The 25660-nt window shown below is 35.8% G+C and overlaps 2 protein-coding genes across 2 annotated transcripts; both read right to left on the bottom strand.

Annotated features, from left to right (window-relative positions):
- Positions 1–3319: 3319 nt before the first annotated feature.
- LOC120069181 (sigma intracellular receptor 2-like) lies at positions 3320–4127 on the bottom strand. The gene is made up of 2 exons (XM_039020856.1): positions 3769–4127; positions 3320–3697 (listed from the first exon to the last, which is right to left on the bottom strand). The coding sequence occupies exons 1-2, from the start codon at positions 4090–4092 to the stop codon at positions 3515–3517; spliced, it is 507 nt and encodes a 168-aa protein (XP_038876784.1). The 5' UTR covers positions 4093–4127; the 3' UTR covers positions 3320–3514.
- On the bottom strand, positions 4088–7409 carry LOC120069180 (40S ribosomal protein SA-like). The gene is made up of 5 exons (XM_039020855.1): positions 7153–7409; positions 6818–7028; positions 6011–6092; positions 5071–5555; positions 4088–4225 (listed from the first exon to the last, which is right to left on the bottom strand). Exons 1-4 carry the CDS (start codon positions 7381–7383, stop codon positions 5546–5548), a joined length of 534 nt encoding a protein of 177 aa, XP_038876783.1. The 5' UTR covers positions 7384–7409; the 3' UTR covers positions 4088–4225; positions 5071–5545.
- Between the last annotated feature and the right edge of the window lie 18251 nt (positions 7410–25660).

The following is a 25660-nucleotide window of genomic DNA, read 5'->3' as shown; positions in this document are numbered from 1 at the left end:
CATACCTACAATGGACTTGATAAACCTTTGCTCACCGTTGTAATCCAACCTCCTCAAGATAGGTTGTCACACTAGGATATTAATGGAGCTTAGCCCAATACATTTGAAACTCAGACATTCTATAAGTTTTTGCCGCTAGGTAGAAGTGTGGGATTATGGCCTTATTCTTGAATTTGTCAACCACATTGTTCCAAATATGGTATATACATAGGGTATGAAATGCATCAGGGAATATACTTGCAACGGCCTTTGCAATTGAGATATGACGATCTAATATAATCACTAAATTGGGAATGTCTCCTATTGAAGCCTTCAAATGAGTCATGAAACAAGTCCATGATGCATCATTCTCACCATCGACAATACTGAAGACGATAGGATATATGTTGTTATTGTCATCGATACACGTTACTAACACACATTTGTATTTCTTGTGCAAATGGGTCCTATCAACAACGATTACTGGGCGGATGCAATTTAGAAAACCCATGATACATGGACCAAGTGCCATGAAGATGTACTTAAAGTATTGTCTGTCCTCTACTTCAACCTCAAATATCGTACCTGGATTTGCAAGCTTAAGTGCCACGCGATATGCCCTAACAATAGCATATGATCATTTTGACGACCCTCGTGAAAACACCTATCCGTACTCTTTAGCGCGATAAGTCTGTCCGTAACTTATGTTCATTCCATAATCTTGTCAGACGTCCTCAATTATACCCCTTGGACGGTATGTTCGACCAACTTGTTTATATGTGGACTTGATTAGGTGTCAATAACCCAACTTTTTGCTTGTCGATGATTACCAATTCTCATTTCAAGAGAACATGTATGTTCACTTGGATGTTTCGTCACTTTGAAGGAATCACTTTCTTTCATTTGTTTTGCACGAACCCTCCACTGAACACCGAATAGTTAGCAAGCTCTTTTTCGAATTTTTTTATACGGTAGTCAAAGTTCTTTCTTATTGCAAGCATCGATAATTTAACTAACAAATCATATTTCGAAAAGAAAATTTGACGTACCTTTATATCCTTATCATTTAGACAATCACGAGGTATTGTGATGAGGTTGTCATATGATGGGCCCTCTGATGGTCTGAGTATATCAACAAATGGTTTGGTTGGACCGGTGGAATGCATGAGAATCGAAGGCATCACAATTGGTGGGTCGGGAGCAAGTGGGGTTGGAACATGGATGTTAGGTGTTGGAGAAATTTGTGGTCCTGAAGATTGTTCATATCCATGTTTAGTATCGAAATATGAAGCACATTTGGGTTCACTATTGTGACCAAACCAAGCTTCACTTCAGTCATCCCCAAGTTACATGACTCAATATAATCATCAAGTGAAGACATCGTGTGTCAAAATGGTTGCAAACCCACAATTTTGACTGGTTTTAATGGGTTGATCGGTTGGATTGTAATGTTGATACATATTGTCCGTGTGTACTCCATGAATTTCGCATGGTGTAACTGATACAAATAACGGCATCTGGGATGCATCACTGCCTTCTTAAAAGAAGCTAAAGTCTTCATCATCGATTATGTCAATTAGGGGAGCTGAGATCAATAAATTGTAACAACGTTTAATGTGTATATCAAACATATCCGGATCGATATTCAGTCGTTGGTGCATCATACTCACTAATTCACTGACTGTTATATCATTTATAACTTTCAAACCTTTCATATGACCACTAACATAATTTCTTTCGGACTCATCCCAATCCCCACCAAATCGTACAAAGATGTGAAGTAGCGTCATTGATCTACAATGGGATATGCAAATCATTGATAAGTGAATGGTCATTTATACATTACTATGCAATCTATGGGATAAACATAAATGTTTACACGATCATTTATAAATTACTATACGATTGTTGATAAATTACTACACAATTGTTTATAATTTACTAAACGATTGTGTATAACTTACTATACGATCGTATCGTAATTTATGAATGATCGTCTATATTGTAATGAACGATCATTTATATTGTAATGAACGAATGTGTATATATTACTATACAATTGTTCATTTAATGCTAAACGACACTTATTATGAAAGCGATCTGGGACAAGAAATCGTGCAATATCACTTACATTCTCTCAGTTTCTGAATCTGACGATGAAAGCGATCGACGAAGATGTTGGACTGAAACTTTTAGAGAGAGCTACGAGAGAACAATGAAAGAATTTCGTGGGGAGTTCGACAGAAAGTGAATACTGAAAGTGACCTTTCATTTTCTTCATACCAATGTTATTAAATGCTATTAGTAGAATATTAGTTGGAAATAAATCTTTTGGTGGAATGTTGGTATTGTATTGAATGCACATTGAATGAAGGCTGAAGAAATCTTGAAGGAAGAAGAAATGTGGTGCGGTTTGAGGAGTTTTAAAAATTAGGGGTAATTTCGGTATTTTGCATGGGCAAAAAGTCAGTGGTAGAAAAATTTTTAGGAATAGGTCATTGGTAGAAAAGTTTTTGGGCTTTGGGTCATTTTGTGAAATTTTCCATATGCTTGTCCGACTAAAAATACCAAGTAAATTTGGAGACTGTTGGTGATATGTTGATACTTTTATAAATTATGGGAGTGTTTGGGATAAAGAGTGGAGTTGTAAACTCATTATAAAGTTTGGAGAGATGTGAACCCTTAGTGTGCATAGTAGAAGAATCTAATAAAGTATAAAATTGATGTTTTTTAGTAGTAAAACCTACAAACCATGGAGCACAAATACTTCATGTGAGGCAAAGAATCTGTATTGGATACGTATCAGATTCTGATACTCCTAGATACGTATCTGCCACGTGATTTGGTGTATCTGCTTTTACACAGATTTTTTGTTAAAGAAAAAAGGTGAGTGCAACTCATCCAATCTTTCTCAATTTAAAATTAAGTAGCCTATTGAAAAAAGCTTATTGCCCCTTTTCAAAATTAACATAAAAAGATGATAATAAAAGACCAAACCCTAGAATCATTTATCTTCATTTCATGTTTGAGTCTTCACAAAGTCTCGCTAAATATACTTCTCTCTTTAATCTCCTCTTCTTCTCTAATCAATATGAGTCTTCTTTTTATTGGATTTTATTGACTATTATACTTCAACATCTTAGATGTTGCTTTTTGTATTGTATTTTGTACTATTGTCATTAACTTGTATGTTGAATTTATATATATTCTAGATTCTTTTTTAAGGAAAAAAAATATCTTCAATGTATCAATATTTTAGTTTTTTAGAAATCGACTTATCGTTGTATCCTATCGTATCCGTATCTTGTATATGTATCCATGTTTGTGTTTCATAGCCTACAAACTCCTTAGTAAATACTTCATAAAAGAGTTTAACATTGATGTTTAGGAATAGATTGATGTATTGAGAAAAGAAATAACACATCAATCATGTTCTAAAGAACAAAGACTAAAATGAAACAGCTTACTTGAAAGGATAAAATGAAATAGAGGTGAGATTAAAGAAATTGGCCGTGTGAGATGTCGTTTCTTTTCTTCAAGCCTTCTTTTTGGTGGCAATAGATGGTCCAGCACCATGGCCGATGGCCGTAGCCTTGCTGCAGCGCGGCATCAGCCCACGAAGCGTGGCGAAAACTCCCAACCCCAAGAAAGGGAGATACATATTCAACAGTATACCAGATGCCTTCTGTGACCCTAACAATTCAGCTGCTATAGCAGCCTGGGAAAAAAGAAACAAGTAAAAAAGGTTTGAACAACAATGACATGATCTGGAGCAGAAAAGCAAAATACCATAGCAGAGAAGAGGGAGACGCCATAGATCAAACAGGTGGTGTGCAGCCATGGCTTTGCAGCGGAGATGGCGTAGAGGTTGAGAAGTGTGAGCGGCCATTGAAGGAGAAGCTCGAGCCAAAGCAAGCCGATGAAAAAGGGAGGGGCCTCGGCCATCAGATAATCTCCCGATTGGGTAATGTAGAGGTTTTTGAAATGAATGAGAAGATCGGGGAAAAGGGTTTGAGGGAGTAATAACTGGGCGCCGATGAGAGGTGGCGCCAAGGCATGTACAAGGAACGACACAAATAGAATTGAGTCGAAGAGCTTGAGAAGAGCCCCCATTGTTTCACTTTCCACACAGCTTCTTCTCTTGCAGCAACGGACTCCCGTACACTGATTATGAGATGTTGACTTCTCATCTTGCTTTTGCTTTATATGTGTGTATATATATTGGTTGGATTTTTTGCTCTGCTATCTGAATTTAGTTCTTTCTACTTTAATAAAAATTAGAGGGTAATTTTTATTAAATTTGGATAAATAATAATAACAATGATTTTCATGCCGAAGAAGATAATGTGATTTAGACTAAATTTCGTTTGAAAATTTTAATAGTAGACCAATAGTAAGGACTAATATTAAGCTTTATTGAAGGTACAGAAACAAAATCAATTGAATGAAATTTTAGTAGAAAGATCAAAATAATATTTTAACCTATAATATATAATTGAAACATGGCATAGTTTTATGAGAAAAGTTCAACAACAAAAGTGAAGATTCAAACTTTCGACTTCTTGACCGTAGATATATACCTTTAAAAATAAACTAATAGTAGTCCCAAGACTAATATTGACCTTTATTGAAAGTACAAAGATGAAAGTTGGACATTTAGAAGCATATATATTGTAATTGAATGAAATTTTATTAGAAAGACCAAAATAGTTCTTCAACCCATATAATTAAGATTTAAAATCTTATATACATCAATTTCTTGGACTATTTGAAATAGCTTTATATCCTTTTCAAAGATATGGGTAGAGATTCAAATCTTTATCCTCTTGAGTGTATGCATTTACCAATTTGATATTCATTAAAGCAGCACATTTCAAAATAGAATTACATGCGGAGCTTCTCCTACCTCCAAATTGGTCACTTATGATCAATGTGATATTGGATGAAACCCTTGAAGAAAAGGTCAGTGTGGCATCATCTTGATTAAATAAGAAGATAGTGATTTGAGATAAATTTTGTTATGGTAAAAAATTTAAGAGTAGGTTAATGACTTAGATACTTGTCTAATCTAAACAATGTTGTCCATATTACCGTAAAACATCCTCTTGTCTCGAGCAAGATGAGGATTCTGCTTTGAATAATGCTGCTATGAGCCGAAAGAGTTGGTAAGCTATCTTGCTAAACGAAAGGAAAAAGCATGTATGGGTTGCCCTCGTCAAGTTCAGCGTGCGTAACTATGCAAAGGTAGAACACCATCAAAACTTCGTTGACTTTATCATAAACCTTGATTTCACTACTCAAGGAAAGAGCGGGATACTTAGCTGAAAGGGTGAACAAGGTCGCCTATTGGTGAAATAAATAGGGTTTGCTTTACTATCGCAACCAGAGAGAGCGGTCTAATGTTCATCATGTCTTTAACCTTGACAAGAAAGAGCTTATAGGTGCTGCAATTTGTTCACACGGATCTCTGAAAAATGTTCCATATTTGGTGAGAAGATATCCTCGTGAGGCCAATTACATTTCCTTTCTTGAGCTTCGGTCTATAAGAAGATTCTTTCTAGCATACCTAAATCAACCTTTAACAAAAAAATAACTCATGAACATGAGTCCCAATATAAAGCTCCCCAAAGAATACGAATCTGAAACATTATTTCCAGGCAATAGAACAAATTGTTGACATAAGGGCAACGGATCCTCCCCTACAGACTCAATATTGGTACATGATTCTATCAGTAGAACAGAGTATTTCACATCTAAGTACTGGTTGGAGCAATTTTTAGTTCTCATAAAAAAGTGTACCAACATAACCATGTTGAAGTAAAGAAAATTCAATCTTAAAATCTAAAACTGGACTGGAAAAAAGAAATACAAATCAGTTTTGAAAAAGAAAAAGATGGTAATACATTTTTACATCCGGGAGTGTTTAAACATGCTTATGCACAACTAATTGGGAGGCACTGCTACATGGACAAGCAAAACTCATAATGATCAATCAAAATTGCGGGTAAGAGGGAAAGCTTCCCTTTGTTACCAATTGGTGACAGGAGGTGCACCAGCTTCAAGGGAAGGTGCTGGTGGTGCTATGGCAGCATCCCATCCGTCAGCTGCTCCGACTGTAAAAGGCAAATAACAAAGAAACAAATATTCCATTCAAAAGATCTAAACCTTTATCCAGTTGTCCTAAAAGCAGTGTTCAAATCTTTTCAACCAAAAAAAAAAGTGTTTAAAAGGCAAGCGCCTAAGTGCTAAGAAGAAGGCACGCTTATTAGCATACATCTTTTGTAAAGCCCTAAACCCAAGGCCTAAAGCCTTGGGACTTGGGGCTTTCATTAATTTTCCTTAAAAAAATACTAACAATAAACGCAAAAATTCTAGTGTTTAGGGTTTCTTTTTCTTTATTGAAAAGAAAAGGAAAAAAAAAAAAAAAAAAACTAAACCCTAAATGTAAAAATCTTTGTGTTTTAGAGTTTTCATATTTTCCACTTCGACTATGCTGCTTTTATATAGTGTGCCTAAACAAAAACACTCGTACCTTGTGCTTAATTAAGCCCCATAAGACTACAGCGCTTTGTTGCACCTGGAACTTTAAAAAACAATGCTTAAAACAGAAAACCAACCCAACCGGTTGCATCTTAAAATTCCTACCAAGATGATTGGAAGTAAAAAGATACTGCACAAAAAATTGGGGCCTAATTTGAATTGACTTTCAAACTACTTATTAAGTCAACCGGACAGACACTCAGACAAAAATGAGCCTAAGGAAATAGTTGGAGTGGAGAACGCGCCAATGGCATATAAGTATTAAAATAAAGCCAGAAAGAAAAGGCTCGGATTCAACCTGGCTCTTGTGCCCACTCAACATTAGAAACTGGAGCAGCGGCGGCTGCTGGAACCACACCAGGGGCATCCCACTGAGCATCAGGAACCCATGAATCTACAACCGGTGGAGCAGAACCAAAATCTGCAATGCCATAATCTGGTGGCGCAACAGCCTCATCTTCCTCTTTCTCCTTCACCTCCTCGGGCTCCCGGTAGAAAAACAAATCCACCTATACAACAAACACACGTGCATACCTTTGATTTAAGTTCCAACAATCAAGTGCCAATTTCAAATGTCATGTCAAAATGCAATTTCTCAAGTTCAGGTAGTTAATAGAACACAGAAGAAGTTACCATCACGTCCCATTTGTGCCCAGGACGAACTGTTCCACGCATCTGCAAAACCATCCTCGCAAGAAGCCAGAATAGACATCCTATGCTGTGTTTCCCCTTGTTATTAGCTGGAATCCCAATGTCAACATACCGCATTGGTGAATCGGTGTCACAAAAGGCAATTGTGGGAATATTTCCAAGGGCAGCTTCCTTGATCGGCTGCAACAAGCAAAGAAACCAACCAGGCAACATAAATAGCAGCACGAACAAGTGAAGTTAAGCACAAGTTATGGCTAAGGAAATAAACATAAGTAAATCTAAAATTGGTAAGTGAAAACCATCCTCTTGGACTTAAAACTTAAGTGATTTTTAGCGTAACAAAAATTAATTTTACAATTTCAAAACTACTCCTAAACATATTATTAAGTGGACGACGAAAGATTCGTTTGTGAAGTTAGTTGTTGCAAATGTTCACCAAAAAGTGATGTCGGTAGTCGTGAATGTAAAAAAACTCTTTGACAAATTGTTATTTCTAACCTAAAAAGTTTTTGGGTTGACAAAACTAAATTTTCTAAAAAAGTTTTTTTTAACCTCTTTCTTACTTCTTAGGTTTTAAGTTGAGGGCGCACATAATGAAAATATTATTTATGGTAGATTTTTTTATTATTTTTAAAGAAATTAAAAAAAAAAAAGTTTCGAAAATTCTCGTGAGAATTTAACAATTCCCTATAAAGAATAAAAATCTTAAGTGAAAATTTCCATTAGAATTAGAAATTTGAAAAAAAAAATCTATAAATTTTAATCCTCACGGAAATCTCGTGTGGCTTTTTTTTTTTTTTTACTCAAAACTGAGAATGGTAGATAAAAAATATTATTATTATTATTATTTTTTCAAAAAAGTAAACTATCCCCTTATAGGAATTCAGTTCGAACAAAAACTATTTTTTTTTAAAAAAAGAAAACTGGATAGGAATTGGAAAGGGACAAAAAAAAAAAAAAAAAAACTAACATAAGTTTAAGATAATCATTTTAAATTGTAAAACTAGTAGAAATATTTTCAAGTGGTAAACACCTATTAGAGTCGGTGATAGACAGTAATAGATGTCTATCTATGTCTATTACTGACTATCATTGATAGACAATAACATTTTGTTATATTTATAAATAAGTTAATTCATTTTCTTGTATTCGAAATAAATCCATAAGTTTAAGTAAAATAATAATAATAATAACTTCAATTGTGGAAATAATTTAAATTTAATATTAAACTTGTTAATTTATTTTTTTAAAAACTAAATCTATTGAATTTCCTAGGAGCATTTATAAATTCAATTGTTTTATAAAAAAATTAATTTAATTTAAAATTAAAATTTTTATTCTTTTTTGTTTTAAAAAAAAACTAAAACTAATTTTAAGAATGTGTTTGGAATGCATTTTTAAGTGTTTAATTGAAAAAATAAGTCATTTTAGAAAAAAAAAATGAATTGTTTGACAACCTCTCAAAATAGCTTTTGAAAGGTATTTTCAACCATTTTCGTTAAAAGTGTTTAAATAAAAATTAGTTTTTTAGAAAATACTTTTTTATTAAGTTAATCCAAATGCACCCTAAATCTATTGAATTACTTTAAGTAAATTCATAAAATTCAGAAAATTTAGATTTATTTTTTAAAAAAATTAACAAATTCAAATTACATTAATGAAAAAACTTTTGGTCTTAGATTTTGGGTCTAGTTTCTATTTAGTTCTTAAATTTCTAACTGTTACACATTTAGTTATTAAATTTCAAGTTTGGTTTCAATTTAGTCCTTAGGTTTCAAAATGCTACAAATTTACACTTGATATTTGAGTTTTGCTTCAATTTGGTTCTATGATTCAAAATTTACACTTTTTACCTTCATTTTTCATTAAATACTCACTTTCCATCTTTAGAGTTAATTTATGTTAATAAATTAAAAATTGTTAAAAGAATTATAATAACTAAGTTTTACTTTTTTTTGCCACTTTTAAAATTAAATTTAAAATTTCACTTCATAATTATTTTTAATTAATTAATAGAAATTGTCATCAATGACTAAAAATGAGCATTTAATGAAAAATTGAGGTTAAAAATATAAAATCTCGAAGCCTAGGAACCAAATTGATATATATATATATATATTCCTAGAAGATCTTCCAAATTAGATGAATTTATGGACCTCGAGACTGAAAATCAATTTTCTGTAAGGATCTTACCAATAAAATTTCCAGTAGTTTTTTTTTTTTTTTTTTTTTTTTGTGGTTAAAACCAATGGGAAATTTTCACAGATAGAAAAATTGTTAAACTATTTACAGAAGTAGAAAAAGTACACTGATAGACACTAATAAACTTCTATCCGCATCTACCACACAGTATCAATGATAGACTTCAATGGTATAGACCTTTAAGGTTAGATTAGTGGCAAAGGGTTATACCCAGGGTAAGGAGTTGAATATGAGGAAACTTTCTCACCCGTTGTCATATTAAAGTATATCTGGATACTCCTGTCCATTGTCACATATTATGACTATGACATTTGACAGATAGACATCAAGACTGCCTTTCTAAATGATAATTTTGAGGAGACCATCTATATGCAACAACTAGAGGGATACATCTCCCAAGGTCAAGAGCAAAAGGTTTGCAAGCTCAATCGGTCCATTTATGGACTAAAACAAGCTTCTCGATTTTGGAATATAAAGTTTGATATTGCGATCAAATCTTATGGCTTTGATCAAAATGTTGATGAGCCTTATGTTTACAATAAAATCATTAACAGTTCCGTAACTTTCTTAGTATTGCACTAAAATGATATTCTACTCATTGGGAATGATGTAGGTCTACTGACTGATGTTAAATAGTGGTTAATGGCCCAATTCTAAATGAAAGATTTAAGAGAGACTCAGTTTTTTCTAGGGATCTAGATTTTTAGGGATCGTAAGAACAAAATGTTAGCTTTGTTTCAAGCATCGTACATTGACAAGATGCTTGTCAAATATTCGATGAAGAATTCCTAGAAAGGTTTATTACCTTTTATGCATGGAATTATCTTATCTAAGGAACATTTCCCTAAGACACTTCAAGAGGTTGAAGGATCCCCTATGCATTGGTTGTTGGCAGCTTGATGTGCAATGTTATGTACTAGACTTGACATTAGATATACAGTGGGCATAGTCAGTAGATATCAGCCTAATCAAGGATTAGATCACTAAACAACAGTTAAAACCATCCTCAAGTATCTTCGGAGAATGAGGGACTACATGTGTTGGATTTTATGTCCTAAAACTCGTAGTTTGTAAATTGATAAACATATTATGTTTTGTTTTTCGATAAAATTGTTATTGAAATTGTAATCTTGAATCCAATAAACTAAGGTCTTGAGGCTATTTAATGTAGTTTGAACTTTATGTAGTGACATAAATGTGAATCAAGTTCAAATATATAGCCAAAATGGTCTATAGTATATGAATAAGATTGAGTGCCTTATTCTGAGGACACTATGGATGCGGCCCATTTTGTAGTTAGTACAAACAATGTGATCCTAAACCGTTCATGTGGAGACATGAAAGTGGAGGCATCTTATGTAAAGATTTTACATAAGACCGAACCATGAAATAGTCACTTTTTACGTTCTAAACGTCGTTTTATGTATAAAACTGACTATTTCATTAATTAATGACCTAGGTAACTTAATCTTAATCCTGAGCTAACTATGAACTCTTGTTCACTCGAAATTATCCTTAGATCTGCATAGGTGAGGGTAGCTCATTATCGCTGGCCCAATAAGCCTCCCATTTCAGGGGTAAGATCAGGTGGATACCTGGGAACATAGGGTGCAAGATGGAATTCACTCCTACCCATTATAGGGAGAGTAGATAGGTTGTTCCATTTAGTACTAAATCCAGGTCTTGAACAATGGGCCCTACCCTCTCCTTGGCCCAAGAGGGGTTCGGTTTATAGGTTGGACCTTAAACCAATTATTCATTAAAGGATCAGTGAAACTTAAGGAACAAGATGCAGTTTTGGAGGTAAAACGGTTTTTATAACCCAGTCAAGATTACGAACAACCTGTGAAGGATTAGCTTACTAATCATGGTTATATCAAATGGACACAAATATATCTATAGTGAGGGGAGTGCAACTACGGGACTATAGTGGAATGACTCATTAGTTAACGAATGTTGATTAGCTCCGTCTAAAAGAGTTTTAGCCAGCTAATCTCGGATCGTTGGAACCCATGATCTATGTGTCCATTAGGTTCCCCTACTAGCTCTTATGGAATAAACTTAGAACAGTATGATAGAATGATTCGAATTGTTCGAATTAGGTGAAGAGAGAGAAACCGACAAATATATGTGATATAGTAGTCGATTTTCAGTTTAGAGATACAACTTTAATGATTAAATGTGATTTAAATATCAAGAATATGAATACGTTCATATTCAGAAGCTCGGAAATAATGGAAATGGTCAAAGATGTAAAAAGTCAAAGCATTGACATTTGACTTTGAAAAGTCAAACTTTGACTGGCCTTATATTCAAATGTGATTTGAATTTCGAGAAAATGAATACGGATTCATGCTCGGGAGGTCAAAATTAGTGAACACGGAAAAAATCATAAAAAGTCAAAATGTTGACTTTTAGGTTAAAGTTTGACTTTGACAAAATGACTATTTTGCCCTTTGACTAAAGTTAGTGAGAAAATCCAAACTTTTGTTGGATAATTCCACTAACAAGATAGTGGGCTAGGTGTTGGCTTATAATGGAGACATCAAGCCCACTTAGATAGTGGATTTTGAGGGGTTGGGTTTTTATGAATTTGTTTCATACAAATGTTGCATGACTTTTTTCTATAAATTTGGGATTTCAAATTGGATGAAAAAACTTTTTGCATTTTGGATAGAAAACTAGTTTCTAAATTGGGCTGAAAAAAAACCCAAACCAAAAAGAAAAATCCATCTCCTATTTCCATCTCTTTTTCTCTCTCGGTTTCTTCATCCATCGGGTCCCACAATCCGGTTCTGAGTCCAGAGGATAGTAGGTCAGCTCTAGTAGTTGTCCGGTTCGTGTTCAGGTGGAGATGAAAGCGTTTCGGGAGCTTCAAAGGTAATTTTTTCAAAAAATCCTAATTAATTAATTTAGGGTTACATGCTATTTTCCTATTAATTAGAAGCAATTAGAGTGTAATTAGATCCTTATTCCGGTATGTATGTCTTGTGTTCCATCAACATGCTTGTGTATGTGTCTAAGGAATTGATCTTTATATGATACACTGACTCTTATTTTCAAACTAACAGGGATTTTAGGAAATCCACGTCAGGATCAATGTTCACTCTTAATGGAGGAGCACAAAGCAAGGTTGCATAGCTGATTCTACCATGGGGGCAAAGTATGTAGCGGCTTGTGAAGTTGCCAAGGAGGTTGTATCATTTAGAAAATTTTTTATTGATCTAGAAGTTGTTCTAGACATGTCAAAGCCCGTCACCCTTTATTGTGATAATAGTGGTACTGTGGTGAATTTCAGGGAGTCTAGAAGCCGTGGGAAGTACATAGATCGCAAGTATTAGGGGTGTTTACAATTCAGTTCGATTTGAGGCTCAAGTTGAACCGAACCACAAATTTTCAAAATTATATCTTCTGAAACTGAATCGAACTGTATATAAGCGGTTCGGTTTGGTTCGGTTTCACGATTTTTTTTTTTAATTTTTATGCTTTTTAAATTTTTTTAATATATATATATATATATATTGCCTTTTTAATATATTTATTAAAAAAATGGTTCGATTCCATTTTAAATCGGTTTACAAATTTGAAACTGAACCGAACCGCACTAATTCAGTTTGAAAATATATCAAATCGAATTGAATCACATTAATTTGGTATTAATTTGATTTCGATTCGGTTTAATTTTAGCGATTTCAGTGATCACTCCTAGCAAGTATCATCTTATCCGAGAAAATATGCATCAAAGAGATGTGTTCGTCATAAAGATCGCTTTGGAGCACAATGTTGCTGATCCATTTACAAAGATTCTCAAGGCTAAAATGTTTGAGGATCAACTGGATAGTCTACAGTCTACGACAAGTGAGAGATTTTACTAGGCAAATAATATATGCAGGATCACCTGGAGAGTCTGCAGTCCAGGGCAAGTGAGAGATTTTACTAAGCATATAATGTATGCCCTAGTTTATTATTTTTTTGTACTATATTGATTTGTACTTTATATTGGTATATCCCATTAGCTTTAAGATGAGTGGAAGATTATTGGGGTTGATGCCCTAAATCTCGTGGTTTAATAGTTTGTAAACTGTATTTGTACAAACATATTATTTACTTAATAAAATAAGTGTTATTTATTTCACATTTAGTTGCATTAACCCAAAACCAATAAACTAAGATCTAAGGTTATTTAATGAAGCTTAAATATGTATGTGGAGACATATAGATGGATCATGTTTAAGTAATAACTTGAAAAGTCTGTAGTAGATGGATAAGACTGGGTACCTTATCCTGGTCACACTACGGATACGACCCGCTTTGTAATTGTTACAATTGTTGTAAAGTATTACAAATGATTTGATATTGATCATTCATGTGGAGACATATGAGTGGGGATTATCCTATACAAATATTTTGTATAAGATCGGACTACGAAATAAATAGTCTCTCTTTATAACACTGTTGCTAGAAGAGACTTACATTTCACCAGGATGACCAAATGTGACTTGACCTTAATCCTTAGTGAGTTGTAAACTCCTGCCTATGAGGGCGATCCTTTGATCTGCATGGGTGAGAGTGGCCAGATTCGTCGACTTAATATGCCTATCATTTTAGGAATTTGTCTGATTGGAGAGCTAGGAATGCAACTGCATAAGAAGGATTCCCTCATTTCTAATTGTTAGGGTAAGTAGATAAGTTTCTTCCTTAATGGTTGATTCTGGGTCTTGAACAATGTGGCACCACACTCTTTCTTGTTCTAAGAGGGGTTCAATTATAGTTGGACTATGACTAATTCTTCATTAGAGGGATTAGTGGTACTTAAGAAGTTAGATGTAACTACAGGGGTAAAACATTTGGACCCAACTGTACTTACGAGCAATTTGTGAAGGGTCAACACACTGTTGATTGATTATATTCAAAGGACATATAAATATATTTATAATATGAAGAGTGAAACTGTTGGTCTTTGGAGTGATCGACAATTAATGAAGGTTATTTAATTTAATTAAAAAGTTTAATTAATTAATCTCGTATCATTGGAGCTTCAATCTATAGGTCTATAAGGTCTCTTGTTAACTCAATAAGAATTAATGAAAATCAAATTAATTTTGATTAAATTGAATTGTTCAAATTAATTAAAATAAATTAATTGTATATGATACAACTAATATAATGTATATGATATATTATAATATAAAGTTTTAATAGGAAAAATAAATATTTGAATATGATTCAAATATTAGGTATATGAATATGATTCATATAAAAGCTATAAGTTAAAATTAATATGAATATGATTCATATTAATACTATAGGTTATATTGAGAGATTGTAAACTATAGGTTATATTATATATGATATAATAAACTAGGGAAATTTCACAAAATAACCCAAAAACCAAAAACTTTTCTACTACTGACCTTTTGCCCATGCGAAATTCCATTACTCCCAGCTTTAAAAATCCTTCAGACTGTTTGCGCGCCTCTACGAATACTTTACAACGGTAGATCCTTTCATTTCTTTCATTTCCTTCTCAAAGCATTTCTCTTCGAAAAATTTTCTCTCAAATTTGCTCTCGTTTTCTCTCAGAACTTTAGCCTCACGTGTTTCTCTTCAAACTTCAATGCCACCGTCGTAGTGATTCTAAAGGTATGAAACTCTTCTCTTTGAAGAATACATGTTGATATTCAAGGTTTGACTATCTTTTAGGGTTTAATTGTGTATTCGTTCATAATCGATTGTTAAGAGAATACTAAGCGATCAAATAGAGAATACTAAGCGACCGTATAGGGAATATTGAGTGAGCATTTAGATATTACTAAGCGATCGGATAGAGATTACTAAGCGATCGAATAGAGAATACTAAGCGATCATTTAGATATTTATTATGTGATCATTTAGGTTTATATCATGTGATCGTTTAGGTTTATATCATGCGATCATTTAGCTAATTGTTATGCGATCATTTAGATATTTATTGTGTGATCGTTTAGGTTTATATGCGAGCTTAGATATCTGTTATGCGATTGTTTAGTTTCCATTATGCGATCGTTTGGTTTTTTTTGTGTGATCGTTTAGGTTTTCTAGACGATCGTTTAGATTTTCTATACGATCGTTTAGATTTTCTTGTAATGTACACAATTGTCAGATTGGTAAAATGGTGATTGTTTACTAATTCTTGTAATGTACACGATTGTCAGATTGTTAAGATGGCCATCCCTACTGAGAAATATTTCCCTGCTACTGTCGCTTTCCAAGTCCACAAAATTGGCCCTATGATTAAGAATAGGTTGACAAAAGAACATATGAGACTATATAGGAAAACGACCTTTGGTCCACTATTGGATATAGATATTGGTCCAAAGTGAAATCCTGAGTCTGGTTATTAGTAGAAGTCATTAGGGTTTGCTAGGGTCATAAATGTTTAAGTATGTACTCTTGAAATTGACATTAAAAATTAATTGTAATATACAGAGTTGTTATCTGATGAGTTGGTTTAAGGATGGAAAGTAGGTGTCACAAAGGTGGTGTCTACTGTCTTCACATCTCCTTTCGGGTTAAGGTGAACTCGAAAGGGGTGTGACAAGTTGGTATCAGAGTACAAGGTTCTAAAAAACCTTGAAAATATATTTATATATATAATAAATATAGATAAGTTTTTGGCTAACTCATAATAGGCCTAGGAAAGAGGGTTATGGAAAACCCTAGAAATGATAGAAGTGGTTAACGTAGAAATGTAGGGAAAAAATGAAAGTAAAATATAGAGTCATAAAGGAATGACTCAGAATGAGATAAACTAAATAGAACAAATAACCTGAAATGACTTTCGATGTAGGAAGATGTATCCGAGTGGCAGACCTTGGTGCGACAAGAATCCAAAACAAGTGACGCTACCTTCAGTACCGACTCTAGAGGGAATAGAGGAAATATCGAAATTAACAATCCTTACTTTGACATCGATCTGGGACACCAGATCATTAACCTAGGAGTAAGCACACCAGAATCCAATAAGGGATCTAAATGCTCAAGGTGTGGAAAGAATCATAAAAATCCATGTTTACTAGGAACTGGTATATGCGTTGGTGGGCACATTAGGAAAAATTGAGTGTACTTTCAATGAAAGACTAAGGAGAGACAAGAATAAGTTTTGAGAGAAAATCAACTACAACAAGCTGCATCTATAAGCAGCACGAACAAAAGATTTATGCTAGAGACGATGTCGGATAGAGAAAAGAAGAGGACCAATACGTCAGGAAGCTCTGGTCATTTGGTAGGCTCTATTAGACACTCTGAAACTGACGTTCCTCGTAGGACAATAATCAAATTTAAAGGCAAATCTCCATGTGAGGTTTGTGTTAAATACTAAAAAAAATTTTGCCTATTCTACCAACAAACCGGACATGCTCAGGGAGAATGTCCTTGGAGACAAGAAGAAAAACCTGAAACAATTACTAAAGAAGCGGTCTTCAGAAGATTAACTATTAAAGATTAGAAATAAGAAAACATCAGAGGATAAAAGAGGGATCTGAAAAGAGGAATAAGATGTAAATAGTTGTAAATAGATGTAAATAGTTGTAATTAGTGGTAAATAAATAACAAACCTTGTTAATAAATAACATGAATCTTGTATAATCAATGCGTGGTAAAGTAATTGAGTATAGTAGGATTTACATTTAACCAATATTTGGCTACCTTGTAGAAATTATGTTGAGAAGTGGGAAACGTCGGAACCAACCCAACACCGGTGGGTCTGGGGAAGGAAGTGAAGAGGAATCTAGTCATCTCAGGAAAGAACTAGGGAAAAAGGGTGACTATTAGAAAAATTCGTTCATCGGCTACATAAAAGCCTAGGAACCATACAATTTGACCCTGAGAAAAAGTATGGTATAGAACGCTTAAGTGTGGATTAACCAATTAGAAAAATGTTTTAAAGTGATGCGTTGTCTCGAGGATCGAAAGGTGAATCTTGCAACTTTGCTATTACAAAAGAGGGCAGAAGACTGGTGGAAAGTAGTAGAAAATCGAAGAAGGGAAAAATGTGAAACCACTTGGGAAGAATTCGACTAAGCCTTTTATGAGAAATTTTATCCCCAATCGTTATGTGACGTGAAATGAAATGAATTTCTATAGCTCATACAAGGAAATATGACTATAGCAGAATATGAACTAGAGTACACCGAACTCTCTAAGTATGCTTTGAGTATTTGTAGAGGAAGAAAGTGAGTGTTGTAAAAGATTTGAAGTAGGGTTGAGGAAAGAAATTAGGACTTACGTGACAGCAAGCGCTGCATGAGTGGAATTCTAAAAATTAGTAGAAGCAACCATGAGAGTTGAGAGAAGTATGACGATAGACGAACAAGGACCGGAAGGTAAACCATCAGTGAACAAGCTGGATAAAGAAGAAAGCAGAAAGTTTGCTCCAAGGGTAGAAAGTAAAGGATTATTTAAGTGGAAGGGAACCCCAAAGTTAGGATCAAGTTCGGGAGGAGTAAATCACTTGGGAAAGTCTTTCAGAAAAACTTATCCAGAACAACTAAAAGAATCTGTAGCCAGTGCTAATCACAGACCTTGGTGCACAAGTTGTAATAAATATCATTGGGGAAGATGTCCAAAGAAAACACATACTTGTTATAGGTGCGGACATGTAGGACATTTTAAACGAGAGTGTCCCCAACTAGTAGGCATAAAGAAGGGAACATTTTGCAAACTGTCAACCAAGGGGTGAAACTTTCAGGCCTAGGAGGAGGACGTGTTAGTGTGACAAAATAGAAGGAGATAGGAGGACAAAACCAATCTCAAGGAAGCTTGTATGCTTTTAGCCAACCACAAGATGAAGAGATGCCAGATATCACAAAAATTAAGGGCAAGACTCCAGAAGTGTAAATTTGAACCAATCTTGCAACAATTTTTATTTATAAATAAAACTTGTTGTTTATGTATACGTAAGTATTCGTCGAATTTCGAGGCAATTTTTTTTAAGAGGATGGTAATTTTAAACCCTCGAGTTTTGTAAGATAAATCAAGCCAAACTTGGACATTAAGATTAAATAGGTCTAAATTGAGTTAGGACTATAAGAGGGAAGATTGAGAATAATTGAAAAATGGAAAATTACTTTAAGGGTATGAAGCTCACGTGTGAAGGTGTAGTAGGCTTGGTTAAGAAGGAAAAAAAATTGGTTAAGTAAAGAAGCCATATGTTGAAGGTTTGATGAGGTGTGCAGTGGACTAAACATTTAGAGGTTAGTAAGCACAAGTTAGGCATGGAGGTAGGTGTTGGAATGGCTAAGCATTGACCAAGGGAGAGAGGGCTTTGTGTTGAAGCCGTGCGTTGGCCAAGTAAGGCTATACGGCCAAGGGAAGGGTTGTGCATCCGAATGGGGTATGTAGCTAAGTGTGGGTAGATTTTGGGTGAGGTATGCGGCCAAAAAAGGTGGATGTGTTGAGTAGGTAAGCTTGGGGAACAAGTTGGGGTTGACAGCAAATTAGAACATGTGGCTGAACCAAGTGAAGTTTGGGCTAAACCTAGGCTGAGGTAGACGCATGGTAGAACATGCAAGGTTGGGAAGAACACCTAAAAAGGAGGCTATGCATTGGCCTATGCAAAATGACAACACTTCAGCTAACATGCAGGGAGGTGTCAAGGGAGATGCGTTGGCACATACATGCTAAGGGCAATTAGACATGCACGAATGGTGAAGTGTCAAGCATTGGTGATTTTAGGACCACTATAAATAGGGCAGCTAGAGGATGTTAGTTCTGACAACCCACTCGTGCAAATCCAGTAAAGTGAAGTGTTGAGACAGGAGTGTATTAGGAGATCTTAGGCTGCCATTTAATTTGGAGAAATGAGAAGTGGGGAAATTTCGTTGGAAGGCAGATAGGCCTTTTATTTAGAATTATGAGGGCTATTAAGTAGAATATACGACGATTATACTAAGAATTCATGAGAAAACGAGCTTGCGTCGATCGACATTAAGAATCTCGGCTAACCCACTTTTATGCATTATTATGCATTCAATTGTTTACTTTTATAGCAAATGCAGAAATTGATCGCGTGCAGTGGATCTTGCCATCGCAGAGGCATCGCATATGCTTGACGCATGGATGTTATGGCCATCAACTGCATGCATTCATTGAAGGGAGATTGCAGCTACAGAGAAATAACCATAATAGAGGGATGAACGCAAGGGTGGTGGAATGCGTTGACACTTCAGAAACCAAGCATGAATGCATATCTCGAGAGTGTCAAAAGGTGACGTTAACATTTCACCTACCACACCGTTAGCAGCAGAGATTCAGAAAAGAACCATCACGCCGCGAGTATCAGATTCAGAGTAGGTCCATTAATGTTGTCGGCGATCAAGCTCTATAAATAGAAGTCGTAGAGCAGAACTTCAAATTATCCAAGGTTTTCCGCCTGAGGTTCCCTGCCTTAGGGCAGATCTTTGTGATCCATATTAAAGCGTGAGGAGACATTCTTGAGAGTTCTTCATCCCTTCAACCATTCCGAGTGACGACCGAAGCCTTTGTAGGAGCTAGATCTCGAGAGAGTCTACTCTACCGCCCATCCATGGCACCACCGACAACCTTGACACACATCTGATGGAAGCAAGATATGTTTCCATCTGGCCCTTCATTTCTCTTCTATCTTTGTATTGTATTACATTGTGGCTTAAGAGATTAATACATTTTTGTGATCAATGCATTTCTATATTTTCCTTCGATTCCATCTCCATCTTCATTTACTTAGTATCCTTTATTTTCATTGCAACACTAAGTGAGACTGCTAAAGTATCACATACTTAATCATGCGGTATAGGGATATAAAGCATGTAGCAAACCACAGAGAGGTGTGTGTTGCGCGAGTGTTGTGAGAAAATCCTATTTGCTTAATGTGAAGCTGTAGCAACACTTTTCTATAAGCAAACGCAATGATTGTCTATGAGTAGATCAGTAACAACCAACTGCCCGGGAGGGTAAGTAGTTGATCTCATTAAGTAGTGTAAGCGAGTGTTCACTAGAGATAGGAATAATCTTACGTCAACTATGTTCTATGTGATTACCTTGCCTTATGTATGCATCCATCACCCCTTTAAAGCTGCTCAAGAGAAAGTCTAAAGAAAAAACCTAGGCTTGAGAGAGCTAGGTTAGAATCTAGGCTTGAGAAAGCTAGATTAGAATCGTACAAGCAAGAATGGAGACTTAGGAATAAGTTCTGTTTGCTATTACACATCGCATGCGTCTTCATCAAGTGTGTATAGCATGATCGCATAGCTTGCGTTGGCTGGGGTTACCCTTGCAGTCAAGCTTATGGATATGGTGAAGACATCTTCGCCATTTTATCTATTTTTCCATGCATTTTACTACGTGTTAACAGTTGCCGTGTCTCTATCTCTCACAGTCATACTTCCACTGCTTAATCTGTTAGTTAGGAGTAGGAGTAGCGCAGAGCCAGTAGCCCTCGACATTCTTTTATTCTTCACTGCAAACACACTACCGCATAACATTTAGCTACAAGTCCCTGAGTTCGACCTCGGATCACCCGAGAAACTTGCGATCTCGTTATACTTGGCAAAAGCGCAAGAAAACTTGTGATAGGAACGCATGGTCATCGCATATGAGATTAACGCATACTTTCCATTCCAACGCATGACCACCGATGCATGAGAAAAAACGCATAGCCTAAGACATGCATCGCATAAATGCGCTCCCATATTTTCATCATCAAGTTTTTGGCGCCGTTGTTGGGGACGTGGCGCTCCCAAGTGTTATTCTACTTAAAGGTTCTTTTCTTGTTATCTTGTACGCATTATCCTTTTGAAATTCTCTTTTACCCACTTGCCTACCTTTATGACTGTCTCTTATACACATCTAGATGTGTATAAGAGACAGGTGATATTCTACTTAAAGGTTCTTTTCTTGTTATCTTGTACGCATTATCCTTTTGAAATTCTCTTTTACCCACTTGCCTACCTTTATGATGCATCTATGATGGTACGTATAATTTACTACATCTGCTAATTAAATATCGCAAGGCCCACCTCACTTCTAATAGCTTCTTCAAAATTTGACAATCTAAGTTTCTGCTCAAACATTTGTTATCGCATTCCTGTTGAGTTTGTCTTTAGCTTGTCGGCGAGAGCGCTGCCAGTCTCCAAGTTTGAGGGTGGCAGCAATCCCGGAGAAATGCATTCACTATATTACGATGCTATCCAAAAAAAAAATCATAACGTTGCGATCGGATCCTACTCGTAGTTGGATATCCGCATGACACACGTAGGGGCAAGCCAAAACGAAGGTAGAAATCGTGATCAACGCATAAATAAAATGATTGCAACTCCGCTGCCAAATGGGCATGAGTTTAGACTGAGAAAGCGCGCCTTGCTCGTAGTTGGATGCTCGCATGACACACGTGGGGGCAAGCCAAAACGAAGGCTAGGCACTTGGATCAGTGCAAGGTCATAGAAAGAATATCTAAACTATGCAAGAATAAAAATCATTTGAAAACACCTCAGTTGAAAAAGTTTTTTTATGAAATAAATCATGCGATGCCCTAGAAATAAGTAAAGTATTTTTGAAGGTTAAACTTGCAGTCCCTAAATTTTAGAAATATTTTAAGAAGAGACCTGGATAAGAATTAAGGAGATTTTTGTACATAGGATTTGAATAAGGCACCTTGAGAAATCTAGGAAAGAAGAAGGTGGTAGACTTTTTAGAGAAAATCTTTAGTTTATGCTTGAGGACAAGCATTGTTTTAAATTTGGGGGTGTGATAATGGACAGAAATGCACGTTATTACAATGCAAAGATGTAAAACAATGTAGGATTGTGACGGTAAAAATATGAGTGTCCAAAAGCAATAGGTTGAAAACATTGCGGTCGCATGTGTCCATCGCATTAAAGCAGCTAATTTACGTATTTTGTGCAGGAAAATGCATTGGCGCAAGGCAGAATTGTGATCCAAGGAATTCAGCATCCGAGCGCATTAAGAGATTGCGACCGCAAGGCTATGCGATCATATGCATTCACAAAGATCTGCTCAAGAAGGTGGCCGCATAGAGATGGTGCATCAAGGTGAAAACTTAATAAATCACGATGGGACAGAAAGCTGATGATGGCCGAATCCAAATTTAGTTGACAAGCTGTTAACGACACACTGTAGCAAGTACACTCAACTTTTTTATGACAATTATTCGGCGCATCAGACAGAGATTTAATGACATCCCATCAATGCAATCATTTGAGAGAAAAGCTTCTTCACCTTGATGTCTATAAATAACGAAGGCCACCACCGAAAATGAGCTTAGCCATATAAAGAATTCACCATATAGAAGTTAGTTAGCCGTTGTTCATAATTTTCTTACACTTAGAAGGTGGAGGCGAGCGAAGAGAGAAGACGTTGGAAGATCGTTCCTGGTCAGCTCGAGAGAGTGCCTGGAAGCGTTGAGAATGGAGAGAGGGCCGATTTTTGTGAAAGCAAGAATATTCTTTTGGGCAGAGTAGAGAAAAACAGTGTAAAAGCCTTGGGAAGCAAGAAATTGCTACCAGGCTCCCTATCTTTATTTCCCATTGTCACTCTGTATTTGATTTCATTTATAGAATGGAACTTGCATCTCTACATTTGTTCACTCTCTTTACATTACGCATGAGTAACTAAACTTCCGAATGGGTTGAGAAGTACTTAGCTAGCATGACCTAAGATCTTTATTTTATGCGATCATCTTGTCTTATTTATGCGTCCATCACCCTTTTAGAGCTACTCGAGAGAGTCTAAAGAAAGAACCTAGACTTGAGAGAGCTAGGTTAGAATCTAGGCTTGAGAAAGTTAGATTAAAACTGCATAATCAAAAGATAGAAACTTAGAGATAAGTTCTTTTTGCTAACATGCATCGCATGCACCCTAGAAATAGGTTATGGTAGTATGCAGTCGCCTTGTGTATGTGTGTGTCATTCATCATCGCATAAATCGCATGCGTCCTAAAACTAGGAGCTATAGCATTTGCATTGAGAGATGACTTGCTATTGTATGTGTATAGCATGATCGCATAACATGAACGCAATTTTAGGAAGTGTTAGCTTAATCCCTTCTCAACCCATTCCCCAGCATACTCATTGTAACTTTCGTTGTTATTAACTATTTTCTCAATTCTATTGCATAGAATCTATACCTTAAACAAACATACCAACCCACTCATTGTTTTATTTGTTCATCGCAAAGAAATCTAAAATCACAGTCGCATACTGTCTCCATAGTCCCTATGTTCGACCTTGGGCTACCAGGCAACCTAGTAGGATTTATACTTGGATCTCGCTAGGAAAACTTGCATGCACAACGCATACACCACCATCGCAATATATACCATTATTTCATCATATTCACAACGCATCACTCACCGTAGGGAAAAGACAGATTAGGACAAGAGACTAAGTAACCTTATCCTCTTACAGAAGATCAAATAAAGAAACGTGCAAAATAGCCATCCTATAGGGGGACACTCCTAGGGTGCCACGAGGCGATGCACATAAACTNAGATCAAATAAAGAAACGTGCAAAATAGCCATCCTATAGGGGGACACTCCTAGGGTGCCACGAGGCGATGCACATAAACTTTATTCAATCCAACGAGGGAGACCGAGGGATATGCTGTCGCACTTCCCGCTCCCACTTACTATGAACACTCTCTCCATCCACTTTGACATTGACCTACCCAAACACCATCCGTTGGGGGACACGCCAAAGGTGCCTCGAGGCTGAGGGTAGATCTCACGGTGTGGACTATGAGGGAGAAACACGAGAGGTGAAAATGAAACATCAAATGCCCCAAAAACCTCCCATTGAATGTTCTACCTAGGGGTTTATTAACCTAGACAATCCGGCTACTGATTATGATCTAAGTCATTTATAAAGTTTGCTAAAAACAACTTTTGTCTTTGAAATAAAAAAATCCAAGTAGTCACATTAAACTCTTTAATGGACTGGCCTTAGTTTTCATGCATCAAATCTATCTATATCACCTTTCCAGGTAGGTTCCCCAGGTAGGGGTGTTTCGTTACCGTCATCTTAAATACCCCAGCCTAGACAGAACCAGCCTTCGACAAAAGGTCTACTATAGATAGAGTTGCTACATATTGATCTTTTACTAATTATTTTAGTTCTAATTTCATTTTATAACCATTTATAAAATAAATAACTAAAACACTCATCCCACGTAATGAAGTATTTATAACACTTATAAATATAACGTAAAAATAAATAAATAAAGCATACATAAATATAACCCTTATATTATATGATGCATGAACATGCATATATGTAAGTTAAAACATGCTTCTCTAAATTATAACACTTATAATAAGGAAAATATGCATGACCTAAGGTGGGGTTAATCTATATGCGTATACCATATGACATATTAAAAACATACATCGCATGTAAAAAATAAAGGATTTATGGACCGGGATGAGCTTTTACAAAACCGGAATGAAATAACCCTATTTATTACATTTTTCATCAAGCAAATCGGTTCACAGGCGAACCGGGTCTTGAACCACCAGGAGGACTCCATCGTGTAGTAAATGCCGTAGGTAGACGATCGTTCAGCGCGCACCAGACGATAGGAGCATAATTAAACGATCGCATAGACGACGACGAGGCTGCGAAGCCTGATCATCTATGCGATCGCGCAGCACGACGACAGGTAAACGATTTACCTTGCGTTACTAAGCGATCGTTTAGTCATTTACTAAACGATGAAGTTTACTGACCTAAACGATGTCCAGTACGCGCGTGCATTAAACAATACACGAGCATCTCATCGTCTAACCGATGCGTGCAACCAGGTAAATGATTTACCTTACGTTATTAAGCGATCGTTTAGTCAGTTACTAAGCGATGAAGCTTGCTGACCAAAACGATCGTCTATGCGATCACTTAACGCGGCGTCAGGTAAGTGATTTATCTTGCATTACTAAACGATCATTTAGTCAGTTACTAAAGTGATGAAGCTTCTTGACCAGAATGATCGTCTATGCGATCACTTAACGCGGTGTTAGATAAACGATTTACCTTACGTTACTAAGCGATAAAGCTTGCTGACTTAAACGATCGACCAGGCGCGTGCGTTAAGCGATACACAAGCATCATTGAAGGAACTCTTATTCAAGAGTACCTACGAGCAAAAGCGAATCTTTCCAATTCATTGTGACAGAATTACCGCATATACATTCAAACATACTTTCATAATGCTAAAGGGATCAAGAAATCATACCAGATGAAGATTTCTTCTTCACAGCGA

This window comes from Benincasa hispida, unplaced genomic scaffold (assembly GCF_009727055.1).
Source record: "Benincasa hispida cultivar B227 unplaced genomic scaffold, ASM972705v1 Contig281, whole genome shotgun sequence".
In the NCBI taxonomy this organism is placed as follows: Eukaryota; Viridiplantae; Streptophyta; class Magnoliopsida; order Cucurbitales; family Cucurbitaceae; genus Benincasa; species Benincasa hispida.
This window is presented reverse-complemented; position numbering and strand designations above follow the sequence as displayed.

Excerpts from the sequence above, each read along its gene's own strand:
- LOC120069181 (XM_039020856.1), bottom strand. The coding sequence starts at position 4,092 with ATGGGGGCTCTTCTCAAGCTCTTCGACTCAATTCTATTTGTGTCGTTC. Across the intron at positions 3,698-3,768 it reads TCTCCCTCTTCTCTGCTATG|GCTGCTATAGCAGCTGAATT; the intron begins GTATTTTGCTTT and ends CTTTTTTCCCAG.
- LOC120069180 (XM_039020855.1), bottom strand. The coding sequence starts at position 7,383 with ATGTTGCCTGGTTGGTTTCTTTGCTTGTTGCAGCCGATCAAGGAAGCT. Across the intron at positions 7,029-7,152 it reads GGCACAAATGGGACGTGATG|GTGGATTTGTTTTTCTACCG; the intron begins GTAACTTCTTCT and ends TTTGTTGTATAG. Across the intron at positions 6,093-6,817 it reads TGAGTGGGCACAAGAGCCAG|TCGGAGCAGCTGACGGATGG; the intron begins GTTGAATCCGAG and ends TGCCTTTTACAG.